We start from the raw sequence: 14908 nt of genomic DNA, 5'->3' as shown, positions 1-14908 counted from the left end.
TGTTCATAGTGCAGCCAACTTTCAAAGTGCGGACGGATGAAAGACAAGACACTTAATGCAAATCTCAGGAGCTTTGACTTGTATGTTAGGGCTTGTTTTACATTATGAATTGGTGTTATTTGGGGTTCAGTTAACAAAAAAAAAAAATTGAAAGACTCATCTATGTTGAATTTAAGCTTTTGATTGCATCTATGGAACTGTGGCCCAGACCATTGTCTGAAATCAATATTCCAGGTACTGAAAGTCACTCTGAATGAAAAATGTCAACCAAGTACTCTAGTTGATTGGCACTCAATGAAAGAAGTGGTTTAGATCTGCTGCATCTGTATCCAAGCAAACACTTGTCATTGGGGACACATCACCTGATTTCCTGTGATCAAATGGCCATTTGAGGGCAGTGCATGAACATGCAATTGCTAACAGAAAAATAAGGAATTGACTCTAAAATACTGTTACACTAAGCAGTCACTTTGAGTATGAACACAAGATTCATGCATGAGAGTCTCAAATTATTTAATGAAAACAACCAAGGCGGACAAAAAAATTGGTGTACTTGGACAACCCTGAGTCTGGTTTTATAAATGGTTGTTAACTACTCCAAAGCCTGTCCACCACCTTCAAGGCAGAAGTCAAGAGTTTGATGAATGCTCTCTGTCTGGATTAGTGCACCTACAAGAACTCAAGAACTTCAATAGCATTCAATAGCTGGAATATCCACTCTTTCCACCATCAGCGTAATATGGCTGCAGTGTGTGCTAGCTACAGGATCCACCTCCCACACTAACCACCTCTGCCATCTAAAATAGCAAGGGCAGTAGGTGCATGGGAACACCATCATCTCCAACTTCCCCTTTAATTTATATACCATTCTGACTTGGATATATATTGCCATTCCTTTGTTGTCACTGAGTCAAAAATCATAGAATTCCCTAATAGCATTGTGGGAGTTACACCCACACCCCCAAAAATAATTAGTAAGTATCTAGACATATTCCAGAGTTTGAGAATTTGAAGGCAGTTTAAAAGCATCTGGCAAACAGCAAAAATAACCATGAAACTACCCAATCATCTTAAGAACACGATAGGCTAACTACTATCCTATAGGGAAGAAAACCTGTTGTCCTCCCTTGGTCTGACCTATACGTAACTCCAGTCCCACACTGGTGTGTTTGACTCTTAACTGCCCAACTTGGTGACCTATGAAGCTACTCGGTTATATCAAACCTTTTCAGAAAAACTTACGACCTGCACATCCTGAGAACAAATGAAGTAAAAACCTCTTTAGTCTTTTACCCACTTGAGTATTCTCAACTCCCCTTTAGAAGGTGATAGTTTATTTTGGAATAGAGTTGTATTGAAATTGACCAACGCTTCAACCAGGTAGCCGTTCTCCAGACTTGAGCTTAGACAGTAAGAGTTAGAAGACTATTTGTCAGTGAAGGGATGTCAAAGCAAAGCATGATATTGCACTTGTCTGCATTCCACAAATGCAGTTTCTGCAGAGGTCAATAAACAGTGATCATCGATTGGAAAGTAGAGAAAACATGGCCCACTAGAGTAGCCCCAGCACTAGTCTAACAGATATCAACAGATATCCTGGACTGCAATTAGAGCCTTCCTGCTCTGTAGTGCTCAATTCAGCAACCTGTACAACATACTTAAGCCATTGTTTTATTTTTTTCAAATATTATTTCCTTCATTCTAAATAAACTTTGAAAGTTCTTTCAAATCAATTTATTTGTCACCATGCAGTCTTCAGCGGATTGGGATGATTTTGGAAGCTGGACTCTAACTATTTCCATTGAAGAAACTGCAAAGGAATATTGGGCGAGTAGAATAATGGGTGATTAATTCAAAATCTCCATTTGGATTGGACATGTTTTATCCAGGGATATGTCTGGGGGTCCAGGGAGGTGGTGGTTTGCACACCCTGGTAAAAAGTTGCAAATACTTACATTTTATCAGACTATGACTACACTGCACTCTCTCTAATCATCCTTTCTGATGTAACTGCAATCTTTGACATGGCCAACCACACTATCCTCCATCAACATCTCTCTATTCTTGTCCTCATTTGATTCCATTCTTACTGATCTTCCTGATCCCCCACTGCTACCTTTTGGTGTCCCATTCTGGTTCCTCACCTACAGGCTGCCCCTATCATCTAAAGACAAGGACTCAGGTTCCATCTGTATTCTGACGACGCCCAGCTCGACCTCTTCACTGCTTCTCTCGTCTGCTTGACTGCCTTGGCGTGGTCAGATTGCTTGCCCGACATCCAGACTTTATATGAGCCACAATGTCCTTCAGGTAAATGTTTTGAGTAGACTAAGATTTGTCTACAGCCCCCACCACAAACATCATACCTTCAGCAACAATTTCCTCCCTGGCCCCAAACACTGCTTATGATTGCACCAGGATGCTCCCAACCTTTGTGTCCTCCGTAATGATCAGTGATGATCCAATAGCTAAGACCCTTATAAAGTCCAAGGGATTTGAGCTCTTCCTAAACCCCCTCCCCGCCCAGTGATGTGAGTACAAAAAAATCATTTCTAACAGGCACGTAATGGAGTTAGGTCAATTTGACTGGGTGTCAAGCTACTCAATAACTTGTTTCACCTTGGCAAAAATACATTTATTTATTCAGAATTTAATCTATCACTCTTTTGACACACTAGAAAAACTGTTTAGAACAAGGTTCTTACCGGTCGCTCATGCTCTAGGATTGACGACTTTCCGGGTTCATATTCAAATATGCTTCTAGGTTCAGCACGATATCTGCGAGTATCAACTTTTCTATCAGGAGGATCCCAATCGTTCCTAGCAAATGAGAATGAAACCATCACGTTTCATAGCTTCCATATGAAAGTCTTTGGGTCTCGCAGACCACAATGTGTAGGCAGTTCACAAAGTAAATCTTTTACAAATGTGCCAGGTACTCACATGGTTGTCTTTAGGTAGTGAAAACTTAATGTTAATCTAGCTAGCACACACACTGGCTGTGATAAAGAACACAAATAGCAATAATCCCAGTGACAGGAATCCAATTATCCAATTGGTAAATTAATATACAAAGTGGGCACTTATAAGGGAAAAAGGGGGCATAACAGATTCATTGGAGAAGAGATACAGATTGCGTCAAGTAACATGATAGAGCAAATTGTTAGTGAAAATTGTTGAGACAGTACATCGTAACCTGCATTGAAGAAAAATAATTTCAGAATAACTTGGCTCCTTTGAAAGTAAAATTGCTCTGATGACATCCTGATGTCATCATAATGCTGATGTGATGTCATGCTAGGTTTAATTATAAGGATGGGACAGGGGCTGAAGCAATATACTTTGAGGGGTTTAAAATGAAAAAAAAAATCATCTCCAAATACAGTACCGAGTTACCCAAATTGTCATTTGATTAATTGCATGTGTGTGTGTGAGAGGGAGATATCTTAACTTTCATTTTCAAATGAGAGGTGCCTGGAGTCAAACTGGATAAAACCTTTTACAACTTTGCCCCAGGGCTTGGAGAAGCAAGAACCAGTGTGATATGCCCTTTTCCCACATCAGTCATCTGCTAGCACCGGAAGAGGGGAAAAGGAGCGTGACCAGCGTTGGTTCAACATCCCTCATCCCTGCACCCTTGGAGGAAGGTTTCGGCAAGGGGTTAAGACTAAAACTCTGCCTCTAACCTGCCACATTCTCGGCTGCTATAATATTAGTTACCAAGCTGTTCCAGTACATCTACAACATTGGCATCTACCCAGCTATGTGGAAAATTGCCCAGGAATGTCCTGCACACAAAAAGCAGGACGAATCCAACCCAGTCAATTACCACCCCATCAGTTTACTCTTGATCATCAGCAAAGCGATGGCAAGTGTCATCAACAGTGCTATCAAGCAGCACTTACTCAGCAATAACCTGCTCATTGATGTCCATTTTGGGTTCTGCGAATGCCACTCAGCTCCTGACCTCATTGGTCCAAACATGGACAAATTAACTAAACTCCAGAGGTGAGGTGAGACTGACTGCCCTTGACCTCAAGGCAGCATTTGACCAAGTATGACGTCAAGGAACCCAAGCAAAACTGAAGTCAATGGGAATAGGGAAAACTCTCCATTGGTTAGAGTCACACCTAATGCAAAAGGAAGGTGGTTGTGCTTTTTTTTTTGAGGTCAATCATCTCAGTCCCAGGACATTGCTGCAGGAGTTCCTCAGGGCAGTGTCCTCAGCCCAACCATCTTCAGCTGTTTCATCAATGGCCAACTCTCCATCCTAAGGCCAAAAATGGGGATGTTCGCTCATGATTGCACAATGTTCAGCACCATTCAGATATTGAAACAGACCATGTCCATACACAGCAAGACCTGGACACTATTCAGATTTGGGTTGGTAAGTGGCAAGTAACACAAATGCCAGGTAATGACCATCTCCAACAAGAGAGAATCTATCCATCTCTCCTCAGTATTCAATGGCATTCCCATCACTGAATCCCCACTATTAACATCATGGGGATTACCATTGACCAGAAGCTGAACTGGACCAGCCATATAAACACTGTGGCTACAAGGAGCAGGTCAGAAGCTGGGAATTCTGTGGATTGTAACTCACCTCCTGATTTCCCCAAAGCCTGTCCACTATCTACAAGGCACAGGTCAGGAGTGTGAAGGAATACTCTCTACTTGCCTAGATGAGTGCAGCTCCAGCAACACACAAGAAGCTTGACACCATCTTGGACAAGTCAGCCTGTTCAGGTTCTAGTCAATGGTAACACCAAGGATGTTGATAATGGGGGGAATTCAGTGATGATAATGCCACTGAATGTCAGGGGCACATGGTTAGATATTCTCTTGTTGGAGATGGCCATTGCCTGGCAGTTGTGTGGCATGAATGTTATTTGCCATTTATCAGCCCAAGCTTGAATATTGTTGAGGTCTTGTCGCATATTGGCATGGACTGCTTCAGTATCTGAGATTCACAAACTTTGCTGAATATTATGCAATCATCAGCAAACATCCCCGCTTTGATTTTATGGAGGGCAGGTCAGTGATGTAGCAACTGAAGATGGCTCGGTCTAGGATGCCACCCTTAGAGAATCCTGCAGCGATGTCCTGGGATTGAGATGACTGACGTCCAACAATCACAACCACCTTCCAACTAGTGGAGAGTTTCCCCCCCGATTCCTACTGACTTCAGTATTGCTCAGGCTCCTTGATGTTACATTCAGTCAAACGCTGCCTTGATGTCAAGGGAAGTCACTCTGACCTCACCTCTTTAGTTCAGCTCTTTCATCTACGGTTGGACCAAAGCTGTAGCGAGGTCAGGAGTTGAGGGGCCCTGGCAGAAACCAAACTGAGAATTAATGAGGTGATTGTTGAGTAAGTGCCACTTGATTTCAATGTCAAAGACACTTCCCATCACTTTGTTGCTGATCCAGAGTAGACGGATGAGGTGGTAATTGAACGGGTTGGATTCTTCTTGCTTTCTGTGGGCAGGACACACCTGGACAATTTTCCATGTTGTCAGGTAGATGCCAGTATTGCAGTTGTACTGGAACAGCTTAGCTAGGAACGCAGTTAGTTCAGGGACACAAGTCTTCAGTATTATTGCCAGAATGTTGTCAGGACCCATAGATTTTGCACTATCCAGTGACTTCAGCTGTTTCTTGACATCATGTGGAGTGAATCGAAATGTCTTAATAGTGGCATCTGTGATGCTGGGGACCTCATGAAGAGGCCGTGATGGATCATCCACTCAGCACCTCTGGATGAAGTTTGTTGCGAATACTTCAGCTTTATAATTTGCACTGACGTGCTGGGCTCCCTCATCATTGAAGATGGGGATGCTTCCAAAGCCGCCTCCTCCAGTGAGTTGTTTAATTGTCCACCACCATCCACGACTGGATGTGACAGGACTGCAGAGCTTAGATCTGATTTGTTGGTTGTGGGATCACATAGTTGTATATTACATGCTGCTTCCGCTGTTTAGCATGCAAGTAGTCCTGTGCTGTAACTTCACCAGGTTCACATCTCATTTTTAGGTACACCTGGTGTTGCGATTACTGAACCAGTAATGATAGCACCATTTGATGGTACGGTCACGGACAGGTACATCTGTAACAGGTAGACTGGTAAGGACGAGGTCAAGTAGGTATTTCCCTTTGCTGGTTCCCTCACCACCTGCTGCCCATCCAACCTAGCGGGTGTCCTTTAGCACTCGACCAGCTCGGTCATTAGTGGTGCTACCCAGCCATTCTTGGTGATGGACACTGAAGTCTACTAGCCAGAGTACATTCTGTGCCCTTGCCACCATCAGTGCTTGTTCCAATTGGTTTTCAACCTGGAGGTGCACTGATTCATCAGCTGAGGCGGGGGCTGGGGAGTGGGCAGTGTGAGGTACATGATGATCAGCAGGAAGGTTTTCTTGCCCATATTTAAACTGATGCCATGAGACTGCAAGAGGTCCGGAGTCAATTGTGAGAACTTCCAGGGCAATTCCCTTCTGACTGTATACCACTGTGCTGCCACCTCTGGTGGGTCGGTCCTGCCGTGGGACAGAACATGCCCAGGGATGATGATGGTGGTGTCTGGGACATTGTAAGATACCATTCTGTGAGTATGACTATGTCGGGCTGTTGCTTGACTAGTCTGTGGGGCAGCTCACCCAATTTTGGCACAGGCCCCTAGATATTAGTATAGTAATGAGGAATTTGCATGATCAATAGGGCTGGGTGTGTTATAGTCATTTCCGGTGCCTAGATCGATACATGTGGTCCATCCGGTTTCATGCCTTAATAGTTGTTGCAATTGCCTTGGCTGCCCTCGTTCTTGTACAGGGTCACAATCTTTGCATAACACAAATCCTGGGGCACTGCCCCCTCTCTCCAGCAGAGGCAGAGAAGTTTGTGTAGATGCTGCAGGAGCGTTGGTTTCCAGTGCCTGGAGTTCAAGTGGTGTGTTAGCACCTGGAGCTTTGGTCATGGCAAGTGAGTTAATAGTTTTGCTAAGCTCCTCCATTGTGGGTTTGATATCCAGCTCTGCCATGACTGCCAGCTCAATGGTGTCCAGGTCTTCCTCAGTGACAGTGTTTGCCCTAGAGTGTGACCCAAGGTAATGTTCCACCCATCTCTCCAACTGTTTAATGCAGTCAGGGAATAAGTCTCTGGCATTTGTTTTCAGTGGAGCTGCTTTCTTTGCTGATAGACCTCTTGCTTTTTTGATCCCTTCATACATGCCTCTGACTTTTATATTTTACATTTAGATATACTGGAAAAGTTGTAACCAGTAATCATTGGCACATAGCCTGACAACCTGTTGGGCTTTACTGTGAGTGACTCTTAGTGCATTCACAGCCTTCTCGCTTGGATCTCTTGTAATTATTAACAGCAGGCCACTTGGCTTCAATGACAGGTTCCATCACACTGATGTTAGCCTCAAACCAGTCAGCAGTTTTCTGTTCTTGCTTCCAATATGTTGAGAGTGCAGTATTACAGATGGTGCGTTGGAACTTATTTCATTTCATTTCTGCACTGTGTGGAAGTGCCGGAAAGCACCTGTTCAATTCAGTCGCAGAACTGTTGGGCTGAATTTTACATGCCCCCAGCGGGCTTGTTTTCCATCGGGGGAGGGGGGGGCATGTAAAATAGGATGGGCGCCCATTCCATCACCTTCCCGCCCATCCTGAGCTCAACCCCATACAAACATACATAGGAACATAGGAATTAGAAGCAGGAGTAGACCACTAGGCCCCTCGAGCCTCCTCCACCATTCAACAAGATCATGGCTGATTTGATTGTAACCTCAACCCCACATTAAGTCACCTCTCACTCTTTCAAATTCCATTCGATACAAGCCTAACTTGTCCAGCCTTTCCTCACAGTACAACCTGTCCATTCCTGGTACTAGTCTATTAAACCTTCTTTGAACTGCTTCTAACGTATTTACATCTTTCTTTAAATAAGGAGACCAGTACTGTATATAATACTCTAAGTGTGGTTTCACCAATGCCCTGCGCAACTGAAACATAACCTCCCTACTTTTGTAATCAATTGCCTTCATAATAAATGATAACATTCTATTAGCTTTCCTAATTACCTACTGTACCTGCATACACTAGTGATTCATGTACTAGGACACCCCAGATCCCTCTGAACCTCAGAGCTCTGCAATCTCTCACCATTAAGATAATAAGCTTTTTTATTCTTCCTGCCAAAATGAATGATTTCACATTTTCCTACATTACATTCCATTTACCAAATATTTTCCTACTCACTTAACCTATCAATGTCACTTTGTAGCCTCTTTATGTCTTCCTCACAATTTACTTTCCTACCTATCTTTGTGTCGTCAGCAAATTCAGCAACTATTCTTTTGGTCTCTTCATCCAAGTCATTTATATAAATTCTAAAAAGTTGAGGCCCCAGCACTGATCCCCGTGGCACACCACTCGTCACATCCTGCCAACCAGTAAAAGACCCGTTTATGCCAACTCTCTGCTTCCTGTTAGCTAGCCAAACATCTATCCATGCTGATATGTTGCCCCCTACACCATGAGCTTTTATTTTCCACAAGAACCTTTGATGTGGCACTTTATCAAATGCCTTACGAAAATTGAAGTACAGTACATCCACTGGTTCCCTTTTCCCCACAGCACATGTGACTCCTTCAAAGAACTCCAATAAATTAAACATGATTGCCCTTTCACAAAACTATGTTGAGTCTCCCTGATTACCTTGAATTTTTCGAAGTGCCCTGTTATAACATCTTTAATAACAGTTTCTAACATTTTCCCTATGACAGATGTCAGGCTAATTAGCCTGCAGTGTCCTGCTTTCTATCTCCCTCCCTTTTTTGAATGAAGGAGTTACATGTGCTATTTTCTAATCTAATGGAATCTTCCCTGAATCTAGGGAATTTTGGAACATTAAAACCAATGCATCAACTATCTCACTAGCCATTTCTTTCAAGACCTTAGGGGGAAGTCCATCCAGACCTGGGGATTTGCCAGCCTGCAGCCCCAACAATTTGCTTAATACCACTTCCCTGGTGATCGTAATTTTCCCCACGGGTTTCTCCCTCCCTTCCATTTCCTGATTTACAGCTATTTCCAACATGTTGCTTGTGTCCTCAATAGTGAAGACTGAAGCAAAATACCTCTTAAATTCATCCGCCATCTCCCTACTTTCCATTATCAATTCCCCAGACACATTTCCTATAGGACCAAAGCTCACTTTGTTGTTAACTTTTTTCTTATTTAAATATCTATATAAACTCTTACTATCTGTCTTTATGTTACAAGCTAGCTTTCTCGCATGCTCTAATTTTTCCCACCTTATTGATCCTTTTGTCATTCTTTGCTGTTCTTTATATTCTTTGCGATCTTCTGGCCTGCCACCTGTCTTTGCATAATTATATGTTTTTTCTTTAAGTTTGATATTGTCTTTAACTTTTTTTTTAAGTTAATACTGGATGGTGGGCCCTCCCCTTGGAACTTTTCTTTCTCATTGGAACGAATCTATTCTGTTTATTCTGAAATATCCCTTTAAGTGTCTGCCACTGAACCTCGATCGATATTTTCCTGCTGCCGCAGGATAATGTGGAGGTGGGACCAGCAGCAGAATACAGGTGGACAGTCAATTAACATAACTAAATGGTCGATTAACAGCCATATTATACCTCTGCTCGTATTTTATCACACTGGAATGCCACCCTCCCCCTGCTCGCTCTCCCCATGGAGAGCATTAGATACATTGAGACAGCATCCTAGCAACTTCCCAGGATCAGTGGTGGGGAGCCTTCCTTTAACGACACTCAACAGCCCATGGCGGAACCCTGCAGTCCCAATGGCTGCCTCCATAGCTCTGACGTTACTGCCGCTAGAGGGTTCGCCCCTTCGATTGTCCAGGCCTGCTTGACTGGCCCTGGCACAATAAAAAAATTCTAACCAGCTCTTCAATGTCACCACAATATGGAGGCACCCTCTCTTTCCCCTTGCAGTCTCAGCAGTTGCAGCCTCAGCACTCGCCACCTCTACCGGTGGTGTTGCCGAGCCTACTGGCCATGTGATTGGGCTGGCAGTGAGAAGAGGCAGGCCACCATCTTTAATGCACTGGTGGTCCCGATGTGGCCTCTTAATTGTCCACGAGTCAAATCCCCTCCACGACCGTGCCATTTGCCTGCACAGACCCACACTTGGTCCCAGCAGTGGTACCAAGACATGTCAATAAAATTCTGGCCAATGTAGCTGACTGTTCGGGTGCACTGCCCACTATGGGGCTCCTAAGCACCATTCTCGAGCCCCCATCCCTTGATAAAAATCAAGGCCAAAGAAAGAGTGAGAGGAAAAAAAAAAGCAATGTAAAAATGTTCTACAGTGCGACAAGAAATTTGTTTGGTCACAAAAATAGTTAGCATGAATCCCTATTCTAAGCTCCGCTCCAATGTAAACTCTCAATTTTAAAGCTACTGGAGTCAGATAGCTTTAAAACTGGCAAACTCCTTCAATATTGAAAATTTGACACAGTAAATAAATGACATACTTAAAGCATCCCACCGAATAATAGAACTCTCATTTATCTTTTGCAATTGTTGAGCCCTGGATAATTAATCTCGCAAACCTCAAATAATTTAATGTTCTTTCTGCATGGGCACATTTTATTACACTTACTTTTCTGTGGAACTTATTTCTCGCAATCTTAGTTGTGCAGGTGGTGGAACAGGTGGAGGTGGTGGTAATGGAGCAGATTCCTTGAAGAATTCAACACCATTGTCTGAGGTACTTTTTGATAAAGGTCGGTAAGTATGTGTCTTGGGAGGAGGGTGCGCCTGAACAGAGGTGAATGAGCTGTAGTTATCTAGCACAAAACAATGAAAGATTTTTTTAATCTTATAGAAAACAACAGTTGGCTTTGTAAATACTGTATATAGACAAAAAAAGCTTACACTTCTGTTCAGATACTCAAAAGATATTGGCAGAAAATTTCCTAGAAGAAAATTCACTAGAAGATGTCTGTTGCATCTCTGGAGAAATTACTGTGGAAGAGTGTGAAGATGGCGAGAGAAATTCCTGCCCCATATATATTACAACAATTTTATAGTCATTTGGTAGTACGGAAATTGAGTATTACAGAAACAAAATAGGTGACAGTCATTCTCTGGTCATTCCCCAGGGCAATGCCTTGACCAGAGTCAACTTGCCTGGCTGAAATTTAAACAAAGCTTGGCAGTTAACTGTCAGTCATGAGTTAACTGGTGCATTTTCCATGGCAAGGCCTCTACCAATCAGTGTCCACTTGCCAGCCAATCAGCACACTCTTCTCATGAAGTATAAATTGTTGTCCCCTTTATGTTTGGTATTTTTGCAAATTGTCCTGATGAGTACAAGATGAAAAACTTTGACAATGTGTCATTGCACAGCAATACTCAAATTTAATAGCCTATATCTATTTGGTACCACTAACAGAATTGATTTTCCTGAAACTGCATCATTGTGTACAAAGTTTCACTTCCAGGATTTCAATAGTTCTGCAGAGATTATTGTCAAAATTCAAGGTGAAATGGTCTCCACCTTTCCTTGACATAAATGGTTCTGGACTTGTACCTCAGCCTCAATATTAACTATTTTCCCAATGGGTGCTGGAAAGAAACTAAACAGACTTATTTAAAACAAACTGCATGGTTATGCCTCATCACAGATATTTATATTGACATCCCTAACTCATTTTCCACTGGTGAAGTGCACTGCGATGGTACAACATGCAGCTTTAGAGACCAGGAGGGACCCAGGTTTATCGTTGGTTGGTGCCATGTTGCCTGATCTCAGCTGGAGTTGCAGTGAAGAGAATATCTTACCTTCTGTCCCTGGGCTAGGCAAAGGAGGAAGGAGAAAAGGGAGCCATGGATCCGGTTCTGACTGTAGCTCACTGCTGCTGGGTGTGCAAGCTGGGCCAGGAGAAATTATACTTGGTGATTCTGTTCTCCAATGTCAAGTGGGCTAGCAACACCCACTTTCCAGGTTCATGTGAAGAATAGCTGCTTGGTTAAGTACTGGAAAGCTGCCTGCCTTTGTGGAACGATACCCGCATATAAAAAAGGCTAAAAAGTTATGTTTCAGAGCAGAGACCATCATTAGCAGGAAAGAGGGCACCAGAACTATAGCTTAACAATACTCCACGTGAGGTATTTACCCAGTCAGCTATTGGGAGAGCTCTACAGCAGTCGAAACCCACCTCTAATCTGTCACAGTAATGCACGCTTGTCCTGAATCTCAGAACATTACCTTTCTACTGTGTCAGTATGATGTTTCCATTTCCCACAACATCCTGTTCCCTCTGAGTGAAACGGAAAGACAGCGATTACCAGCTTTGTGCTGAAAGCACACAACCACCAAGAAATTGGTTTCGGCTGCTCAAACTCATTTCACATAAATCCCTTAAAGGCATCACAAAGAGGGTCTCATCCCATCCGTCTGCACTAGATTCGAATACAGGTCCCAGAGGTGAAAAGGCCAGTGTGTGAAGCAACGGAGACACCCAATCTCACTGAATTCCCAATTTAGTGTAATTAGACCATGAAAGAAAAAGCCAAAGATGAAAGATATTTCAAAAACTAGCAAGGCACACACAGTTGAAATATCTCTTGTTTTCTGTAAGCTTTTCATGCTTGGATGAGTAATGAAATGTAATAGCTAAAGAAAAAGCGTTGACATGTTGGGCAGGGTAAGTTTCTACCTGAACAAGAAATAAGTGCTCTTAATAATCTTACTTCCATTGCCAACTCTTCTCCAAAATCCGCTTATGCTACAGTCGGGCAGAGCAAGCTATTATAGCGTTGTTTTATCTTAACTTTCATCAAAATGAAGATTAAGTAATTTGTAATGATAAACAAGTAGTCTGCACAGTACATTGCCAATTGAGTTCTTGCACCCTTCTGTGCATAAGCAGGGTAAAACTGCATTTTGTCATAGTGACATTGCCCCTTTAAAATAGAGCACACACCCACACTCGCCATATCCCAGTCCAACTTGCTTAGCAAGGATTAGTAGATGAACAGCTGCTGTAAAACATATTGAATTAAATCTTTCCTAGTTCCAGGTTAATGAACAGTGAGGCAACTTCATAGGTTCCAGTGCACACATTCGTAACCTGTCCCTTTACAGGATCTGACTGACCTGCAAGTGTGCTTCCAGCAAATTCTGTTTTTAATATCAGATTACAGGCATTTGCAGCTTTTCACTTTTATATTGTTACGGGTTAGTTGCCTACTTATCCTTTTTATGAAATTGGTGTGTGGAGAAACACATCACTAAGGCAAAGCACTTTCTGCGAAAAATCTTCAGTGGATGGAACTTATGAATTTTAGGTAGTAACCAGCTAGTTATGGATAACATTACAGAACTTCTAAACCCTGTGTTAATTATATATCAATTGTGTTTGATTATTTACAGGTGGAGGGCATCAATTGGGATTTCACTTGAGCAGATTTAAAGCAGCACTCAGAAACTGGGGTGGAAGTCGAGTTAGAAGGTGTATGCTTGTAAAGTCTCATTCAGTAAATGCATTAGACAGATTCAACCCCTAATCTGGAAGCTCAAGTTCTTTGCTGATTTCTATTTGAAATTAAGGAAGAAATCGGCAACAAAAACACTGAGACAATCTCAGTGAAAGAAATCTGCAACTCTGGTTGCTCTTTCATTACTGAAGACATCACTTACAGGGATGTAATGCCTCCCCAGAAAGAAGAAAATTAAAAACTGAGAAATAAGAGTGCTGGTCCAAACTGTTTTTTTTCCTCCTGGGTCTGAAGGCATTGGATGGTAGCAATTTCAATTTTGGGCAACAGACCTGATGAAAAAGTATAGTGAAGGTCTGTCATTCCAAAGTGCAGAATGGGAGCGAGGAGGATTTCTTCCAATACTTTATGTTGGGATTGATAATAATGTTACCACTATCTGCTTCAGTTAGCCATAAAAGCTGGGACATAGGCCATTAACAAGGTTATGGCCTGTGTGCAGTCAATGATGTGGAGGTTAGTAATGAGGGCTGCTAGATGAAGACTGGAAAAGGGGTCAGTAATGTTACATTTCCATTCCTGTGTGGATTTTGCAGTGTGGCTCAATTGGGAGAATCTGTTTTCCAGTTTAATTTGAGATCTAAGAACAGAAGATATAAAATTCTTACCAGGATAAACATATGCATATGTAGCATTGAATGCATCTGTATCATCATCTGTTAAAAAAATAAAAAGGAATGTTGAAAGTGGTTTACTGCTAGCTATCAATACTAATGGAACTGGACTAAGAGGTTTACAGGGTATTTTCATTTTTGTATATCGTAGATCATTGTTGCTTGCATCAAAGTTGACTCTTAAATTGAGCCTAACTGGTTCAGTCTGTATATTTCTAGTTTTTGTTCAGACAAAGAGGTAAAGATCCCTCCAATTCCCTAAATTGCTAGTGGAGAGATCCAATCAATCCTAATTTAGACATTTTACATCTACATCGATTGCCCACCCACTCCTTGGGTATGTACTTGCCAGCGTGGCACTATGTCCATCAAGGCTCACAACTATTGGTCTGCAAGGTCAGTCAGAAGCCAACAGCTCACTTGTTTAACAAAATGGAAAGAAAATTTAGATGGCATAATTTATAGTGGGATCATGGAACATAGGCTGATAACTAAACAGGCATGCAAAAAGACAATACAATAAAATAAAAGCAACACTTGAAGTAGCTGGGTGCAGGCTATACGGCAGAGCTATTATGTCTCCTTTGTGCACAGAGATGGATAAAAGATCTGAGCCATTCTCTACCCAGGGATTTGGTTTCAAAGCATTTGACAGCCAATGTGTGTTTCCTAGGCAATCATCCCATAAAAGTAGGCAGCACAGAGAACAGGATTCAAAATGCTTCACTTTG

General features: G+C 42.3%; 1 protein-coding gene across 29 annotated transcripts in view; it reads right to left on the bottom strand.

Annotated features, from left to right (window-relative positions):
• Nucleotides 1-14908, bottom strand: part of LOC121277508 (sorbin and SH3 domain-containing protein 2-like) — a 315758-nt gene that overhangs the window by 98202 nt on the left and 202648 nt on the right. For all 29 annotated transcript variants that reach the window (XM_041187079.1, XM_041187087.1, XM_041187081.1 and 26 more), the window contains 3 exons: nucleotides 14172-14219; nucleotides 10661-10847; nucleotides 2706-2820 (listed from right to left, as the gene is read on the bottom strand). In XM_041187079.1, the coding sequence (XP_041043013.1) occupies nucleotides 2706-2820; nucleotides 10661-10847; nucleotides 14172-14219 (350 nt within the window). The remainder of the gene's footprint in view (nucleotides 1-2705; nucleotides 2821-10660; nucleotides 10848-14171; nucleotides 14220-14908) is intronic.

This window comes from Carcharodon carcharias, chromosome 4 (genome assembly GCF_017639515.1).
Source record: "Carcharodon carcharias isolate sCarCar2 chromosome 4, sCarCar2.pri, whole genome shotgun sequence".
NCBI lineage: Eukaryota > Metazoa > Chordata > Chondrichthyes > Lamniformes > Lamnidae > Carcharodon > Carcharodon carcharias.
This window is presented reverse-complemented; position numbering and strand designations above follow the sequence as displayed.